Source organism: Danio rerio, chromosome 5 (assembly GCF_052040795.2).
Source record: "Danio rerio strain M-AB ecotype USA chromosome 5, GRCz13ab, whole genome shotgun sequence".
NCBI lineage: Eukaryota > Metazoa > Chordata > Actinopteri > Cypriniformes > Danionidae > Danio > Danio rerio.
This window is the reverse complement of record NC_141025.1, coordinates 61,424,187-61,444,717: the sequence shown is the minus strand read 5'-3', so window position 1 is coordinate 61,444,717 and position 20,531 is coordinate 61,424,187. Positions and strand designations below refer to the sequence as shown.

General features: G+C 33.7%; 1 protein-coding gene across 17 annotated transcripts in view; it reads left to right on the top strand.

Annotated features, from left to right (window-relative positions):
* The window catches only part of srek1 (splicing regulatory glutamine/lysine-rich protein 1), a 42,179-nt gene extending 22,316 nt beyond the window's left edge, over positions 1–19,863 (top strand). For 2 of the 17 annotated variants that reach the window (XM_087251698.1, XM_087251700.1), the window contains 12 exons: positions 363–782; positions 3,320–3,450; positions 3,791–3,906; positions 5,823–5,987; positions 6,633–6,811; positions 7,457–7,587; positions 7,677–7,782; positions 10,599–10,709; positions 10,798–10,929; positions 13,730–13,783; positions 13,885–13,999; positions 18,433–19,863. In XM_087251698.1, coding sequence (XP_087107824.1) covers positions 3,420–3,450; positions 3,791–3,906; positions 5,823–5,987; positions 6,633–6,811; positions 7,457–7,587; positions 7,677–7,782; positions 10,599–10,709; positions 10,798–10,929; positions 13,730–13,783; positions 13,885–13,999; positions 18,433–18,588 — 1,296 coding nt within the window. In that variant the 5' untranslated portion in view covers positions 363–782; positions 3,320–3,419 and the 3' untranslated portion in view covers positions 18,589–19,863. Of the gene's footprint in view, positions 1–362; positions 813–1,020; positions 3,451–3,790; positions 3,907–5,822; positions 5,988–6,632; positions 6,812–7,456; positions 7,588–7,676; positions 7,783–10,598; positions 10,710–10,797; positions 10,930–13,729; positions 13,805–13,884; positions 14,000–18,432 lie in introns of those variants that run through there. The other 15 variants (XM_087251693.1, XM_087251694.1, XM_087251699.1 and 12 more) reach the window with 10 other exon arrangements.
* The last annotated feature ends 668 nt before the right edge of the window (positions 19,864–20,531 follow it).

Genomic DNA, 20,531 nt, shown 5'->3' with positions numbered 1-20,531 from the left:
TGATCAATAAACATCATATGACTTTATTTTATAAGTAATGGCAAGCAATATTTTAATACCCAAGATTTTTATGCAAATTTAAGAAAACGAAACTGGCCGTCTTAAGCAGGCTATGAGGTGAAAGGGTGAGGTCTTCGCAAGTCTAGAGAGCAACTACTGGCTAACCACTTGTTTCTTTTACAGTAAACATCCATATTCATTTAAAAAACAACACCAACAACAACAAAAAAACATATCAAATAGAGTAGAGCCTCCCTCTTGCCTGAAATGCTTGTCCTCGTGACTTGGTTCTGGATGGCTTACTACGTTGATTAATTTGGTTTCTGTATGTTTTTTCTGTGTTGATTATGTGTGCATATCAGATGACTAGAGTGACCCAGGCTACACTACTACACTAGCCTGACTCAAGGCTTTGTTTTCCAAGCCACTATACCCGCCGGGGCCCACGCTGCCTTCAAAGGGGGAATGTGACCAGGAGCATAGCCGCTGAACCTTCCGAGATGGACACCTTGTCTCTTTTTATTTTCTTTAATTTTTATTTTCATTTTCTTTTTTATTTTGTTGTTGATTTTCTTTTGTTCTTTCATTTATTTCTCTCACATGTTGTCTTTTTTTGCCTCTTAGAAGAGTTGCATATTCATTGTGTTTTTTTTTTTTTTTTTTTTTTGCTGTTTACCTGTCCCCTTGTCCCTCGTCCCCAATCCCACAGTTGCACACCTTTGCCTGTCTTTCAAAGCTGTCCAGGTTGACTTGGCGCCCAGTTTTGGAGGGAAGTTTGAACGGTACAAGGGCAGCTGTTTCAGATGTCTAATGTATTAAGATCTCCTCTCTCTCTCTTTCTCTCGCTCCTCTCCACTGATCTGCTCCAAGTTTCAATTTGAAAAATTACACATTCATTTTCTTTTTTATTTAACATTATTGCACAGTACCTTGCAAAAGTATTCAGACCTTTCATCAGGTAATTTTGCTGAATAACATTTACTGATATTCAGTTATTCTTGTTCATATTTTGGAACCACACAATAAATGTAAGCATTTTTTTAAAAATATTTCCTTAAATGTTTTTTTTTTCTTTCCTTAAAAGTCCATGTGAACCGGTTGCTGAGACTTTTATTTAAGTATGTTGATGTACTTCCAACTGTAACAGAAAATTGAGTAAGGGGTGGGGGTTTCTTTTGAGCATCATTCTCCTTTGGCAAACTAACAGTGAGAGGGGCATGGTTAAGAATATTGCTATGAATGCCATTAAGTGGACACCAACTTGCTCCAAATGCAGAAGCAAATGGAAAGACTTGATTGAAGCAAACATTTTTTTCAGCCGATTAATTAATTTTTCACCTTAGGAAAAACAGTGCAAAAAATATTTTACGACTTTAATGTTATAAACATTTAAGTAGCAATAAATTAAATTAAATAAATTCTTTTTAAGTTACAGTAATATTTATTCAAACACGGATAAATAGCATATGAGCAATTCCAGCGTTATGGATGTGACATTTGCAGTAAAAACTCAAAACATAAATTCACATGGTTAATAGTATGTTAACATTATATATTATATATTAAACAATTGTTGTATATACTGAAACATCTGTTTAATATACAATTGTCTATTTAAATTTTTCAAAACATCTGGCCACAGAGTTAAGGGACCAGAAAAATGTAATCTCTAAACGTGTTTATTTGTAAACATGCGTTATTATTTTACGTACAGTTGAAGTCTGAATTATTAGCCCCCTTGTTTATTTTTTCCCCAATTTCTGTTTAACAGTAATAAGATTTTTTTCTAACACATTTCTAAACATAATAGTTTTAATTACTCATCTCGAATAACTGATTTCTTTTATCTTTTTACTATAATGACAGTAAATAATATTTTATTAGATGTTTTTTCAAGACACTTCTATAAAGCTTAAAGTGACATTTAAAGGCTTAACTAGGTTATTTAGGTTAACAAGGCAGGTTAAGGTTATTAGGCAAGTTATTGTTTAATGATGATTTGTTCTATAGAGTATCAAAAAAATATATAGCTTAAAGGGGCTAATAATTTTGACCTTAAAATGATTTTAAAAAATGTAAAACTGCTTTTATTTTAACTGAAATAAAACAAATTAGACTTTCTCCTGAAGAAAAAATATTATCAAACATACTGTAAAATTTTCCTTGCTCTGTTAAACATCATTTGGGAAAAAGATTAAAAATAAAATCAAAGAGGGGCTAATAATTCTGACTTTAACTGAATGCAAGATTGCAGTATACAACATACTTTGTAGAAATTCTGTAAATTAAACTGCACAACCCAAAATAAATAATAATAATCAAAAGGGAAAAAATGGCTTTTTATAGAACAAAAATTATTAACTTTATAATAATAATAAGTTTGAAAACATTGACACATACATTTTTGAGTATTTTTAAAGTACTGCTTACACACACACACACACACACACACAAAAAAAACGGTTTCTGTATTTTGGTGAAAAATCTTTATAGTTGATTCATGTTCTAAATTGATTTTTGAAATGATACCATCATTAGAGTTTGTTCAGCAGCCTCTAAAATATTAATGTGTTTTGACCTTGTATTTTCTTGCATTCTTTTCTATGCACATTTTATAGGGCAGCATGTTTCATTGTTGTAACAATTAGCAAAGATTTATTAATCATGTAAAAAAAGACATAATAATAAATGTATTAATTAATTACATGTGCTATTCACATGGCAGAATGTTGAATTTTGTCGGCGCAATAACCTAGTGGTTAGCGCACCAACATATAGTGTAGTAGCATGTCAGGGCGTCCCAAGTTTGAATCCCGGCTCGAAGACATTTCCCAACCAAAAAATGTTGAATGTTTTATAATATATAGACTGTGTAGGATCTGTAATTCAGTAAAAAACAGAATTTTTTAAATTGTTTATTTTTGCAAGGCACTCTGTTTAACCTATTGTAATGACAAGATCAGTAGATCAGATCAATACAGCTGACACCATTGCATTTTGAACTTCATTGCATGGTTTTGGGGAACATTGTTATTACTAATGAAGTAGTTAAAAATCAAGGTTGAGGTTTAATTTAGTCGTTCACTCATTAAGGAGCACAACAGTCTGTTCACCCATTAGTACTGTAGTCACTGTAAGCACAGAGCATGCGTATCTACTGATTGTTGTACCAACCTTGGCTGAAACGTATTTGGCAAATTGACATTTGTTAACTTTATTGTAAAGGCAACACTTTTCAGGGCTGACTGCTTAAGGGGGGCTTCTCAAAGACACCTAAAATGTTCTTCTTTTCTGTATCTGATGTTCTATGTGCTATTAGTGTGATGCAGCCAACATGAACGGTTGTCTTGTGTTGCACACCCTTTCCAACACTGCGACACGATCGCCCCAGGGAGAAAAGCGCCCATGCTTGATATCGTATGGTTCATGACCAATATGTTTCCAGTACAGGTGACCCATACCACAAAGTGTTAACTCATTCTCTACATGTTCTGTTCTGTTATTTTATTGTTATTATTTTTCTTTAAAGAGAAAAGGACACATCACAATGTTCTTTTCTCTGTTTTTGTGCAAAAGTCATCCTGTTTTCAATATGTCTTGTGATGATAGTAAAAGGAGAGTAGCAAAGCTAGTTCAGTTTATTTGATTGTTGATGGTCGGGGATGGAGATGCTTAGGGTGGGTGTTAGAGCACTAGGCTGTTGAAACACTCTCCTTAATCTTGGGTCTTAGCAGAAGCAGCTGAAGACCTCTCCATTGGCCTCTCTAATCCTGGTGCTCTTGTTCCTTAGGAAAAATCCCAGAAGAGGCAAAGGCACTCTCGCTTTTGGCTCCTGCAACACCTGTGGCCAGCCTGATGAGTGGAGGAGGACTTCTGCCAATTCCTAGCCCTTCTACACTACAGAATGTAAAAAAAATCACACTAGTAGTAGTATATGGCTAGAATACACAACGTGCTTTTTTTTTTTTTTTTTTGCCTTCATCAATTTCTGGAACACCACATCTACTGAGAAGCTCTCGATTTAAAGAACAATTTATAAACGCTTTATTTAAAAAAAAATAATAATAATAAAATAAATAAATATTTACATTTTGACTTTAGTTCTGGCAATACCGGGTATCTTTGTATGTCTCATTTATGTTATTATACTGCACTACTAAAATATGCTTGGAAAAAATGGTGCTTTTACTCTAGTTAACTCGATTTAACTAAATGTATAGGACCTCAAAATCTAGGAAACTTAAGGTTCTTTCTTATTTTTTTTACTTTTTTGTACACCTGGGGTCCGTTCTTCGTACCTCGCTTAAATGATCTAAGATGATTTGACTGATCCTGGATCTTTTAATCTTGATAACTGATCTCTCGCTAATTTGGTTCTTCAAACAAGTTCGCGAATCAGATTAGAATGTCTGGATGAACTGATCTGAGAACGCTGCGTGTGTTGTGAAGGACAGATCTATCGATCCTCGAAATCATGATCAGCTATGCAGCGATTGGCTGACGGCACAGCAGCGTAATGACATCATCTGATTAATATTCAATTATACATGTGAGCAAAATTACATCAAATTAGCAGAAACGGTTTGTTAAATATGACACGCAATAACCTTCCACATTTGTTGTGAGCTGCAGGCTTTACACTTTCTTGTGTCAAGAGTTATCATCATGTATTTCAGTGCATATCAGTGTATTTAGTTCTAAATTTAGAAAATATTGTCTATATTATTGTAGCCATTTTTTAATCGGCGTAAAGAATAACTGGTTGTTTACAAAAGCATTTTGATATTGGTAAAGGCGTCTGCAACTTTTGTGAAGCTTCAAATCACTATTAACTATCAAAAAATGTTTATGACATCATAAATGTATTATTGCTTTAAAATAAGTCACATATTCTGCATTTCTATTATACACAATTTGTACTAAAGCGATCTAAAAAGTTCATATCAATAAGTTTTCTCTTTGCACCACAAGGTGACAGTCTGTACTTTCATTTCGATGGTACAGATTGCATAAGTTTTATTAATATGTATAACTTTATTTATTTTATGAATGACTATAATTTTATATATATATATATATATATATAGTTAAAAAAATATGTACCATTTTCCCAAGTGTATATAACTACTACTGTAAAAAAATATTAGAATTCAGAACATACTTTCTGTATTATCTTTGCTTGAACTGAGCCGATCTAATCCTGCTTATATGAATTGAACCTGCTCCCGATCAGGTTTGACCTAGCAGAACTGTTGCTATGACAACAACTCTCGGATCAGCTTTGAAGAACGAAACGATCCTGGATCGTGTCAAATCGTCAATACCCAAATCCAGCTAACTGAGTAATCCACGTACGAAGAACGGACCCCTGATATAAGGAAATTGCAAAGTAAAGATAATAACATGTATTATAAACAGTATTTTTTTGCTGAATGAGATGTGACTTGAGTCATAATGACTTACAGAATAATATTGGTTTTATTAAATGTCTCCGGCTCTTGTACCTGCATAAGTTTGTTGTGTTTGAGATGATTTGGAAGTCTGGTTGTAGATGCATACAATGTGTAGTCTTTAGTCACTTAATGCCCAGATCTTCTTAAATTTTTTTATTGTTATTATTATTATTATTATTTATTCATTTATTTTATTTTATTTTTTTTACAAATTTGGTAAGCATATAATGACAAATGTTTTACTGTCTGTTTAGGGTTTAATGTTTATGTTTAAAAGATCCGTAGTGTATTCCAGCAAAAAATATTATATGCATCATTAACTGCTTGCCAGATAGATTTTTAATTGTGTGTTGTATTTGTTTGGGGCAGCGGAGCCTCCCTTTAGCTAACCTGGGGGTCCTGAAGTCTAGTTTGGACACTTCTGTGGCGACTCTAAGTGCAGTCTCTGCTCAGCCTCCTCTCATGGGAAATGTTGATCCCTCTAAAGTGGATGAGATCAGAAGGACGGTGTATGTTGGCAATTTGAATTCACAGGTATGTAAAAATAAATCTATTAATAGTCTAGTTACATTTTATAAATAGTGTTATTTTGACAAACAGTGTAAGATTCTACTTCAGTGTATTGTAGAGTACTGTAAAACAGTTTACAGTATTGCCATATTCAGCATTTATTTAGCTCATAAATAGACACAATCATTAACATAATATTAACATATGATATTCTATAAGTAGAATTTGTCAACAAGTCTACGTGCATGTTTGTTTGTTTTTTCATTTGCAGTAGAAGTGGTTTATGCATTTGTTTGAGTTCATTAAAAATGTACACCTGAAAAAAATATATTTTATATCTGATATCTTTTGTCCTATTATAAGGGAGAGAAAAGGGTTTGAATGAAACACATTTTTTTTATACATAAAACTACACTATATTGCATAGATGTTTTGCTTTGACTACAGTTATGTTACAGTTGTCATTATATCTTGCAGTTCATTGACATACATTGCAGTGTCTGGAATCAGACTATGATCCACTATCTGCATCCAACATAAAACCTAACAAGTTGAAAATTGTACAGTAACTAGATGTGATTAAATTGTGGTTTAATTGTGTTTTTTTTTTTTTTTTTTTAATGATACATTGTTTTTATTCATCTTTCAAGTTTTGTCCTTGTTTTTTAGAGCACTACGGCAGATCAGCTCCTCAAGTTCTTTAAGCAGGTGGGAGATGTGAAGTTTGTCCGAATGGCAGGAGATGAAACCCAACCTACACGTTTTGCTTTTGTGGAGTTTGCTGATCAGGATTCAGTGGCACGAGCACTCACTTATAATGGAGTAATGTTTGGTGACAGACCACTGAAGTGAGTGCTTTCATATTGTGAAGACAACTCTTCTGAATGAAACATACTTTTTAGCAAATAAATTCACCTAATGTTTAATATGTAGAGTTGAGTTTTACCATTTTTTTAATAAGTTTAGCTGATCTCTTGGTCTGATCTCTGGGTCTAGGTCTTATCCGTTTAGCTGATCTCTGGGTTTGCTAATCTCTTGAAACAATTAGCAAAGATTTATTTATCATTTAAAAAAAAAAAAGAGAAAAAAATTAAATGTATTACGCTACACTAAAAGTGCTTCAGCCAGACCCAGAGACATCCTGAATGGATTCATAAATGGTAAAACACAACTGTTTAACTTTAGGTGACTTGTAAACTGTGCGTATTGAAAAAAATTAATTAATTGTTTCTGATTGGCCACTGTTATTTAGAGTTTAGCACCAATCTGAATTAAATACTTTAGCTAACTAAACAAAACTCTTAAAGAAAGTCTGAGTAAGTTTGCTAGAACTAAAAATCTGTGTAACGTAGGCCTTCTAGAATCAAGATTGGACATCCCTTCCTGGTCCCTGCTTTTAATAACAAATAAAAAAAACAAATATTTTTTTTTGAAAAGTTTTAGTGCATCCTATTTTTATAAGTGATTGATCAGCCTGACTTCATCTTATTCAGGATTAACCACTCCAATAATGCCATAGTGAAGCCTCCAGAGCTTACACCCCAAGCTGCAGCCAAAGAGCTAGAGGACGTCATGAAGAAAGTCAGAGAGGCTCAGTCAACCATTGCTGCTGCTATCGAGCCAGGTTGGTCTTCTTAAAACCCTGACTCTCTCATAGTGATGCTTTCATGTTTATCTTTTTTATTTTATGGCAATTTTATTTGTTTCTTGCAGAAAATGAACTCCCTTCATCCAGTAGATCCAGGCATTCCAGAAGGTCCAGATCTCACTCTTGTTCTCCATCTAACTCAAGAAGAAAGCGATCCAGGTCTAGACACAGGTGATTTACACGCAACCTTAGTAGTTTGTGAAGCCAATAGCTACTCACTATATGAAGCAGTTAAAATACTATGAAGCTACTCATTTATTGAGCTACACAAGTTATGCTGACTACATTAACAAAAAATAATCTTACTGACCATGTAGATATATTAGGGGTATTAGTATTATATTTACATGGTAAAAGTGCAAAGATTTATTATCCCTTTGTAATTGTATAACTGTTCAAATCAAATCTAATCCATTTAAAAGGAACTTTAATGGACTAAAGAAAGATTTAAACAAATAATCAGTAATGTACCATGTAGTGCTCTTTGAAAATTTATGGTGACTAATCATATATAAAATAAATGTTTTTATGTACATGTATGTAGTAGTGTATATGTAGATGTACACATAAACATATTTACATATATATCCATGTTTATATATTATTTATTTTAAATATTTTATATATAAACACACATTTTCTTTGCATGTATATACAGTTGCAATCAGAATGATTAAATCCCCTTTGATTATTTTTTTTATATTTTCCAAATGATGTTTAACAGAGCTTTATGAAAGGAAACTTTCACATTATGTCTGCTTATATATTTTTTTCCTCTGGAGAAAGTCGTATGTGTTTTATGTTGGCTAGAATAAAAGCAGTATTTAATTTTTTTTTTTTTTATATTTTAAGGTCAAAATTATAAGCCCCTTTAAGCTATATATTTTTCGATAGTCCACAGAACAGACCATCGTTATACAATAACTTGTCTTATTACCTTAACCAGCTTAGTTAACCTATTTAACCTAGTTAAACCTTTAAAAGTCACTTTAAGCTGTATAGAAGTGTCTTGAAAAAATCTAGTAAAATATTATTTACTGTCATCATAGCAAAGATAAAATAAATCAGTTATTAGAAATGAGTTATTAAAGCTAACATGTTTAGAAGTCTTTTCTCTGTCAAACAGAAATCGCAGAAAAATAAATAGGGGGCTAATAATTCAGGAGGGTTAATAATTCTAATGGCAACTGTACATATATGCATTATAAATATGCACAGTACAAAGAAAATCATTTTTGCAAATGCTAAATTTATGTTGTATGCAGTTAGTTTCGATTAATCATTAAACCACATTCTCTGTAAGAATGTTAAATACGAAAGTGAAAGCATGCTGAACTATTAACGAGAGCTCTTTATCCATTAGGAACATTGACCGAACTGCCGTCTAGCCAGAGCTCTGAGCTCTATGAGAAAGTCTTACCTCTGATTTATATCTGTGACAATGTCTGTGGGTGTCACCATTCAAATTTAAAGCGCAGCTTTCCGCTTATAGCAGGCGTGTCCAAACTACGGCCCGCGGGCCATCTGCGGCCCTCAATCAGTTTTGTGGCGGCCCGCGAGGCTTTTTATAAATATCAATAGAATCTGGCCCGCTATACAAAAATGAACGTAATTCAATAAATAACCACCGGGTGTCGCTATTACATGCATTCAATTAAGCAGCAGTTCTTGTTATGATCCATCTGTCTGTCTGTCTGTCTGTCTGTCTGTCTGTCTGTCTGTCTATCTATCTATCTATCTATCTATCTATCTACACACAGTTGAAGTCTGAATTATTAGCCCCTCTTTGATTTATTTCTTATTTTTTTTAATATTTCCCAAATGATGCAAGGACATTTTTACAGTATGTCTGATAATATTTTTTCTTTTGGAGAAAGACTTTTGTTTTATTTCGGCTAGAATAAAAAGCGGTTTAATTTTTTTTATGAACCATTTTAAGGTCAAAATTATTAGCCCCTAAGTCTTCAGAACAAACCATTGTTATAAAATAGCTTGCCTAATTACCTTAACTTGACTAGTTAACTTGATTAACCTAGTTAAGCCTTTAAATGTCACTTTAAGCTGTATAGAAGTGTCTTAAAAATATCTAGTCAAATATTATTTAATGTCATCATGGCAGAGATAAAATAAATCAGTTATTAGAAATGAGTTACTGAAACTAATATGTTTAGAAATGTGTGGAAAAAAAACCTTCTCTCCGTTAAACAGAAATTGGGGAAAAAATAAACGGGGGCTAATAATTTAGGGGGGCTAACAATTCTGACTTCAACTGTATTTATATATATATATATATATATGCGTGTCTGTGTGATGTATGTAAAATTTGGCCCGCGACAACGTTTGTTTTTTTGCATCTGGCCCTCGGCCCAAAAAGTTTGGACACCCCTGGCTTATAGTGTCCTATTGCTCATTATCATAAATTAAAATAAGGGTGACAATTGAGCAGGACTCTGCAAAATAAACTGTGAAACTCTGACCAATGTAAGGAGAGTTCATTTGCACGTGACTTGTTTTAGCTCTTTTGGTCCATTTATAAACTTTGCCTTGTGAAAGCAAACTGCACCGAGAACAAAAAGCAACACTGTAACAATTTTAATCCCTGTTTCGGAACAAATGAATCAAATCACAGGTGTGAAAGCCCCCTTAAAATGTGTTTAGTTTAATCCAGTTTTTAGGGCCATAAACATATCTTGTTTTATATGAAATGGCTGTTAGTTAGCATCATAAGAGGTCTTAAATTTGAAAAAAAAATCATGATGAAGCCTAATTTATTATTATTATTATTATTATTATTATTATTAAAATATGTAAATGCAACACTGTGCCTATACATTTGTAAATTAAATCAATAATTAAAAATAAGGAAACCTGTGCATTTATTAATGCAATCAATGCAATGTGCATGCTTAAAATCTGTGTAATCCATAAATATGTTTCACTGAAGCAGTGTTAAATAACTTGTTGATATTACATTATTGTTTTTATAGAGGGCATCCATCAAAGAGATCACGGCAGAGATTTAATGACTCATGTGGGTCCCATAGGAGACATTCTCGTTCCAGAGAAAGGAGACGCAGCCAGAGTCGATCTCATTCCAGGTTAAACGGCACCTCCACACTGGCCTCTTTCCACTTACAGTCTGTTCCCGCAAAGTACATTTATGACCAGTGTTGTCTCCCAACACAGGGGCCGAAGGAAGGACAAAGACAGTAAAGGAAGGAAGGACGATGACTGGGATGAAAAGAGGCTGCGGGACAAAACAGGAAGATCGCCTCCAAAATGCTATGTTGGTTCCAGACGGTCCCGCAGTACAAGCAGGTTAGAAGAAAATGTCCTTTTTTGCTAGAGCCCCATTTAGGATCGGGGACTGGCTGCATTATAGCCCTTAAGTTTTTTGACATATGGGTAAGGGATATTTTACTAAGGTTTCATTGTAGTATTTGACAACCTTGTACAATGAGTATTAGACAGTAAAGAGAACATAATGAAACTCAAAGTCATTATTTTCTTAAATCACAGTTATATCAATATTTTTGATACAAACATCACAGAAAACAAATAATAAGCAATCAATAAAAAAAAAAACATTTTGACAGAGAATGAAAGGCTATTCTTTCAGATGAATGCACAAAAAGATAAAAAAAACTCAATTGATATATATATATATATATATATATATATATATATATATATATATATACACACATACACACACACACACAGTCCACCAGTAAGAGCAGAGTGTAAAGGTTTAATTAGCAGAGTAATAGCTCAGTTTTGCTTAAAATATTGCAATGCACACTACATTATGTGTGACAAATCAGAGTTCAAAAAAGGACAAACTGGGCAGCTATAGCCAAACTTTTGATCACTTATGACCATGTTATATACAACAGTTCTATCTGGTTCTCGAATCTGATTGGCTGATAGCCGTGATATATTTAAGTAATATCAGCACCCGTACAGCCTCTTTACCCTTTGTGTATTACTCCGCCCACATACAACCAGCAAAAAGCAGACACTACAGATCTAAAGTTTAAAAGATGCTTGCTCAGCTGTTTACCTGTCAGCTTATGATTTAAATCCGGAAGAAAGTAGTTCCTTATACAAAAGGGTTTTTGAGACTCTCCAAGTTTGATTTTGTTTTTATATAAACAATTATGCTGTCAAACTGTTGTATAAATGCAATATCACTCTCGTAGCAGTGCGATATAGCAGGCACTTGTGGGGGCACTAAGTATATACAAGTATATACTAAGAAGAAAAATTATATATATATATATATATATATATATATATATATATATATATATATATATATATATATATATATATATATATATATATATATATATATATATATTTATTTATCAGACACTTTGATTCAAGCAACTTAAAAACGAGGATAAAAGAAGCATTTCAAATTACAAGAGAGTAGCAATATATAAATGCTAAATCTAATATGTTTTTCTCGGTCTTAGCTTTAAATAGCAATAAGCCGAATTGGCCAATCAAGATTAATGCTGACTATGCAACCACTGTCAAGCTTCACTCTTAAAACATTTTTATTATAATGCGAAATTTTAAGAGCCATTGGACAAGAGCTTTATACTGTGAGCAAGAATTAAAAATGATCATATGTTGCACTGAAAAATCATATCCAATGTTTTAGTGTAAAATATTGATGAAAGTTACCAGACTTTATCTTTGTTAATCTTGCCATGCAATTTCCATAAGTTGCTGATGTAACAATAAATAAAAAAAATCTAAACAAAATCCTCTCAGCATACAGAAAGGAAGGTGGTTTGTCATGCCCACTCATCTATGTGGAGCACATTCTGACTAATGTAATCTAATCAGGGGGGATGACCTGTTTGCATATGAATTTGTACTTTGTTTTTTTCAGAATAAGCAAGTGTTGCCTTTTACTGATAAATGTATTTATACTTTGTGTGTGTGTGTGTGTGTGTGTGTGTGTGTGTGTGTGTGTGTGTGTGTGTGTGTGTGTGTGTGTGTGTGTGTGTGTGTGTGTGTGTGTGTGTGTGTGTGTATCTACTGTATGTATGTGAAGATATGATCTTCACACCTGGGAACGGCAGAGCTGGTGCATACACACGCACATACAGTACATACGCATACACTTACCTCACTCATTCTTGCATAACCATAGCTAGCAGATTAATGGGTGCACACACATCGGAACGGAATGTTGGTAATCTGAAAAAAAACATTTGTGTTGTCCTGCAGGGATGTCACTGTCTGTCTATCTTGAAAAAGGTAGATTTGTGTTTGTAAATTTTAGTGTGATGATGATGTTTTTGTGTTTGTTGGATTTAATGAAGATTGGCAAGCATATTGAATTGTGAGACGCAAATGTTTTTTGTATAATATGAAACCTACCCATTAATGGTGTGGCCTATAAAAGATGAGGCCAAGATAAAAGCAAAGGTAACTGATACCTGAACTCTGATATCTCCAGGTGTGAGATAGAGCGATGCTAGAACAAAATAATAGAAGAAGATCCTGATTACGTAACAGTACAGCAGGTGGTAATGTGCACAAATAATGCAGAAGAAAAACATTGCTTGTTTAGTCAACAAGTTGCTGCTGTACCATGAGCAATTCATTATTTGTATATAGTGGATATGTTATTTTTGATACTTTTTGGACACATTGTATGTATATATGTATACACACTACGGTATATATATATTGTTGCAGCTGGAAGGGCATCAATTTGTGCAAAAAAACGTGCTGGATAAGTTGGCGTTTATTCTGCTGTGGCGACCCCAGATTAATAAAGGAACTAAGCCGAAAAGAAAATGAATGATTAAATAGTAACACAATCAAATGTTGCCCTCACATTTTTCATTTTTTTACATTAATAAAAATTCATTTGGTTTACAATAAATTATACATTTATTCATTCCAGTTTAAGGAAAATAAATGGAAAATGGGCCAAAGTGTAATTTTCTTTTTTTTATTACTTTCTTACAGAACAGATAGATTTACTAGTAAAAGCAACACATGCTCAAATTTTTCCAGACTGAATAGTCAGCTACTACATAGTGAAGAGGATATTTATATTCAATTATTTCTTTCCACCTTCATCTCACAGAGGACATAAGAAAAGAAGCAGATCTCCATCCAGGTCACCAAGGCAGAGAGCCAGGTCACCAACACCAACAAAAAGGTTCACGGAGAGTGACAATATGTGTCTGACGCTAATGTATAACTAAAGTCATTTGTAAAATCTTAATATTCTATTTTCAGAGGCAAGAGAGAAAAAAAGAGGGAGAAAGGATGGGACAGTAGCAGGGAAAGAGCTGAGAGCTCAGCATTCAGAAGAAAAAGCAGGGATTCTGAATATAAAGCAAAACCCTCCCAGGTGAGTCCAGTTTACATTTCAAGCAAACAGCTTCAGATACACACATGGAGCAACAAAAATAAATGGAGCATAAGATATTTACTGGGGAATTGTCAGTTTTTTACTGATTTAACTGGATCAGTTTTTTAATCTATTGGCAATTATTGAAGTGCTGAAAACTGAAGTATTTATTGCTCAGCATGCACTTCAAAGACCTCCGTTGCAGATTCAAATAAACTGCACAGTATGTAGCTCAGCTACATCTCGGTGTGCTGCTCTAGTTTTTTTTTTAGATAAGAAACAGGTTATCATTGCTGATCCTGTTAAAGATTGAATTTTACAATCAAGCCTGTCTGCCTACGATACACATCATTATTACAGTTTTAACCGTAAAGCTCTTGTACTTCCCCCAATTGTGACATCTTATTGACAAAGTGTGAACTTTGTACATTTCATTTTGATATCTGATGAAAACGTACAGAGTTCATCAAAACGGCAAACATCAAAAATCCAAATTAGTGATAATTACAACCTCAATTCAAGAGAGTTTTATATGTGCATGCAAAAGTAAAGGCTGATCATGGTTTATCATTTGTGACAAAAGTCGAGAGGGAATTGTCAAACAAATCAAACATCACATTTCTCACTGCAATATTGCAAACAGTTTAGGTTTTCATCAACTAACGTAAAAACATTTTTTTTTTTAATAATTAAAGGATTAAATTTTTATTATTATTAGAAGTCAGAAATCCTCTCCAGAATGTAGATGACATTCAGCCCTTAGATGACCTAATAAAAAACTGTAATGCTGTGCTTTCAAATAAAGCCACATGCTCAGAAGAACATCAAAAAAACTCTGTCATCTGAAACATAAAAAATTATTTGTTTACCAAGGTGAAAGTTGTATATCAGTTTTTGTAGTGATGCTGTTGTTTCTCAGCTCAGTGGGATCTACATTTTAATTTGTAAGTTTTAAGATTAAACAGAGACATATTCCTTCATCAATATTACATCGTTTATAAGTAAGTCTACAGATATTACATTGTCACTTTCTGCATGGGCTACAACATCATGGTTTCAAAGATAAAGGGCTCTGTTTTAACGATCTAGGCGCAAAGTCTAAAGAACAGGGCGCAAAAACATTAAGGTCATGCCTGAATCAGCTTTTGCTATTTTAGGGACGGAAAAATATGGTATGTGCCACGGCACATGGTCTAGCAAGATTGTGCTTATTCTTATGGGTGTGATTTGAGCATAATGCGCATTAAACTAATCAGAGTCTCCTCTCTCATCCCTTTTATAAGTCAGTTGCGTTGTGCCATGGTGCATTTGCTATTTACATGGCGGACTTTATAAGTGGAAAAACTGAATGCTTTACAATGAGAAAATCGTTAAACGTAGCATCTGCAGCACGAGAATAAAGAATAAGCCTCCTACATTCGGCCTCTTTACTTTTCTCTTTATTTTACTCCTTTTTCTTTTGTAAAATATGAAAAAAAACATTGTTGTACGCACTCCACTGAAGACATCAATTGGCATCAATTTTGTTTCTCAAGCGCAAAGATTTGTTTTTAAACTATTTCTAAATTTAGTTTTAATTTCTAGCAAATGAGCAATAATAATGAAGTGTGGTCAAAAAAACTGAGTTATATTCAAACGTCCTATTCTTCTGCCCCATGTGGTCTAAAACCCGACAGGTGGACAAATCTAAACTGGTTTTTATTAAAACAAATATAAACATGCATATCTTAAATAAAACTGCTAATAATAATAACATTATACAAATGCAAATTGTCATGAATAAACTGGAAAAAGCCCCCCGAGATGAAGAAGGCATGGAGGTAGTGGTTTTTATGTTTATGTGGAAAATAATAATTTTTGTAACATTTTAATCCTTTAATTCTTTTTTTATTTGTAAAGATAAACAGGATGTACATCAATACACAAATGTTTTAAGCAATTTGTACAACTAACGCGCTCAGCACTAGACTTAAGACCTGCTTTCAGCTGGTCGGTTGCGCAGTCTATTTTAGTGCCTCGAAATAGCAACGCGCCAACAATGTGACTTAACACACTTTCTTTCTAGACCGAAACACCTATGAGTCCACAAAGCAAAGCAAATGGATTTGTTATTTAAACAACGTGGTGCAACATAGGGAAAATTTGGGTTGTGCTGGTCTGAAAATAGCAACACATCAAGCCAAACACATCTTGCGCCTTATTGTGCCATGTGTATGATAGGGCCCATAGACTGAATGTGCTTGACTAGCACGACTGCAGTCTGCAGTATGTTGAAAATAATGTATAGGTAATTTTGTATATTGTTAGATTTGGGAAAAATTGCTTGTAAAACTCACTTTATTGGTATCTTAAATTTCCAGATAATTTAACATTGTAATTAGAAGTAAAGTTGATGGGATGCTATCTTAAACATGCACTCTCCCAACTATTTTGGAGTGTATTGCAGCCAAAATCAAATCGAAATCAAAGTATTATCTGTACACCAAGGTACACAGGGTCTCGAGAGGATTATGTTGATAGTAGACATAAAATAGCTAACATGAAATTAAATAGAAAGGTATGCGTTAAATATATAAAATACCAAGAGCGTTGTACAAACACAAATAGTGACAAAAATGCTGTTCCATGAATGTGTAGGTTAATTTATAGACATGTTTGTCTATCAATAATAGAGAAAAATCCTTTTAATGGGAAGCATGTCTCTCTCAATCTTTCTATGGTTATTTTCTAAGCATTTGGGGCAAACTCAAATTTTTACAGCTATAAGCCTTTATATATCATGTCACAGTTACCAGAGGCTTGCTCTGAGTTGAGGTATTAGGGTGAGGAGTAAAGGGAGCTGTGTATATTTAGTAAATAATACAAATAATTGTGTTGATCTGTCTCATAAGGAGTCCATTATGTTTTTCATATGGTTCTCTACTTCCCTCAAAAGCAGAGCACCGTTATAACAAGACTGGCCCAAATCCATGTTTCACTTTGGGCATGGTGTTCTTCTGCTCATAAACCTTTCTTCTTCTTTTTTAACCTCAAGGGCATACACCTGATTCATAAAGCTTTAGTCGCATAATTCCATAAAACACATCCAGAACCTCACAGGTTTTTCTAAATGAACTGTAACATATTCAAGTAAGCCTCTGATGTTCTTCTTGGCATCCTGGCCAAAACTGCCCACTGGCCTTTGTCCATCATGGCCTCCTAACCCTCACCATATCATAATTGGCTTCATCACCCTCACGTCTCCTCTCCACCATTTAGCTGGTGTGTGGTGTGAGGCCTGGTGCAAAATGGCTGCCGTCGCGTCATCCAGGTGGATGCTGCACACTGGTGGTGGATGAGGAGATTCCCCTCATTGTGTAAAGCGCTTTGAGTGCCCAGAAAAGCGATATATAAATGTGAGCAATTATTATTATTATTATTATTCTTTTTCAAAAGTGTTGTTCCTGACTCGAAGGCTGCACTTGTCAAGTCTTCCTATCGCTGTGCTTTCTATACATTTCTTTCATCAAGTTGTTGGTAGTTAAGGGGTATTTAACTTAGCTGACAATAATACAAGTTTCTAGCATCACAGCATCTTGATGTCATATTTTATTTACATTGTTTGCTCATTTTATTCAACCAAATTAGCATAAGTCTAGTATTTAGTGTGAGTTGGTGCTACTTTGCCTTATGATCAGTACCCTAAGTGACTGTTATCATCAATATTTGTTTAGCACAAAATTTTGTGACACGCAAAAACATAAAAACTAAATCTTACCTATGAAGCGCTCTGCCTTTGTGCTTTGTTTTCTTTGTTTACTCGTTACTACACCCCGTACACAGTGTTAAGGTTCAGCATCTTCACATTTGTCTTGACTAGTGAGGTTGAATGACATTTGTCCTGGGGGCACTGAACAAATGTGGTGGCACTATTGACACATACTCAGGGTGTGTATGCGATATCTAGTGTATATATCTACAGTATCTATATATCTACCAGGTGGGCGTGTCGAGCGACATGACAAAGTTGAGAATCCTTCAACATTATGCAAATGAAGAATGACTTTCTTCAGTGAAAGCCAACAAGAGCACCGGTAGAGCTCTCGTGATCCATTCTCTGTGCTGTAGACCTACCCAAACCTGTGTTTGCAGCAGGAAACTACAAAGTCGCTGTTAGTGTGAATGAGGCATATGTTTCAAACATGCCTGAAGGAGTCAATTAGTTGGATCAGGTGTGTTTAATTAGGGTTGGAACTAAACAGCCCACCCGGAACACCCTCCAGGAGTTTGACACCTGTGCCCTATGTCAAACAAATCATGCCACCATTGGGAAAAATCAAGTAATCTGAATGGGGCTGATTGAATATTGTTTAAATGAAACGTCCATTCAGTCAGTTTTACTAAGTGGACAGTATTGTTGGGCTTTTTTTGAGTTTTTCTCTCTGATTTTGCAGAGAGAAAGGGTCTATGAACAGATGGAACACGAGTATGACAGTGAAATGGACGGCTCGGGCTCAATGGTTAGCGATGACAGATCTCCTCCAGCTCATCTCAATGGCAGCTACAGGAGTTCTTACGCCGAGGAGGACAATCTCTTTGCAGCTGAGTGATCACCGTCTACCAGTAATGCCAAGAACTGTGTATCATACTGTAACAACTGACACTCCTTTTAAAGTGCTTCTTCTGTGTTCGTTGTGTGATTGTAGGTTTCTTAAAACGTTTTCTGCTGCTGTGAATATGCTCCTGTCATATGATATTCATATGGATGAAAATGTAAAGATCTTTTTTTGTCAGAAAGAAGTGGTTTATTGAACAACTTTTTAAAACTCATTAAGCGTTTGTTTTCTTTTGCATGTAAAGTTGTTTATATTCTAGTGGTTTTGAGTCCTTTTTTTGGTCAATTTTACTAAAATAAAGCCTTTTTATTAGTGCTATTCTCAAGGCAAGTTATGTTTTACTCTAAAGTCAAACAATATATTTTGCATTAAACTATTAGGCTTTTTTATTTTAATTTGACATTTTATGGCATTTCTTTTTCCTCATTTTTATGTGCTATAATGTAAACAACATTAAATCGGCGTTGTTTTTTTCCCGTTTAAAAGGTTTGCCTAAAGATTCATCTGCTCTACCTGGTCTTTCCATCAATTAAAGTAAAGAGAAACTATAAAGCATTTAGTATGTGCGTACTGTGGAGTAACACTATGAGTGAACTGTGTAGAAGCACAGTGCATGTTAAAAGTGCCTAGACAAAGATTGTGTGGCAACAATATTTAACAATGTGAATGAAGTAACTGAATCTTATCTTATAAGATCTTATCTAGCATCATAGTTAAGCTTGTGTAAAATGCATAGTTTTATTTTTAACAGTATTTTGTTTGAACAGTGTATACAGAGACTTAAAATAAGCTCTTCGGTCAAGTATTGTGGTGTGGCATATATCCAGTTTTCCAAGAAGCCTTTTCTGGTCGCTGAGCACAGTAAAGTTATTAGCGGCGACTGTTGTCCCATTTGGAATAACTGCAATTTAAAGCTTTAAGCTTTTGAATATTATTTATTTTTTATATCGGGTGTTTTTGTTTTGTTCAGTCTCATTTTGTAATTAGGTATGTATCAATATATACAGTACTTGTTAGCAGAACAACTAATATGAATAAGAATTGAGTAACTTTTTGATTTGTGAGCACTGATTCTCTGTTTTGATATACATGTATAAAAGACTTTCCCTATCATAACATTTATATTAAAGAGGTTATACTGTACTTCCAATTCATCTGTTCCACAGTGTTTTCTAAAGAAAATGTGAGTGTTGTCTCCACATGTGAAGCTCACTTTTTTGTTTATTAGAATATCATATTTTCCCCTAAATAAATATATTTTAAATGTAATGTATTCTTGCCTTTTACTGCTGAATTCTCAGCATTATTATTCAGGGTCACACATTCCTTCAGAAATCATTCTAATATGATGATTTGATGCTCTTTATATTGTGCTTTTTTGATAAAGTAGCAAGTTTACCTTACAAAAAAAACTTTTAATAATCAAGAACGCATTTAATTAATTAAAATTGATATTCTAAATTGCATACATGAGTTAAATTAAAATTTTATAATCCATAATATGAAATCATACAATACAAAAACATGGAGCAAAAGTAAATAACTGCATCATTGATAACTTTTATTTAACAACTGAACTCCATAAATAATCATAACAGAAAAGGAAATCAGCGTAAAATAATTTCTGAGAGACTGTGTAACTGAATGTGTACTTATGTTTAAGTCACAGGAATACATTACATTTGACTATATATGCATATAGAAATAGATATTTTAAATTATAATCACATTTTACAATGTTACATTTTGTCTTGTGCTTTTGATCTTCAAAGTTTCCATACTTTACACTTAAAATATAACAAATTTAAATAATTCTATATTTATGGTTACAGATTACATTTTTAATGACATTTCATGTTCAAGAATGGTTGAAAATGTAGTACATAAAAAAATTACAGCCTTGCTTTAATATTTTTCAAATAGTTGTTGGTCATGAA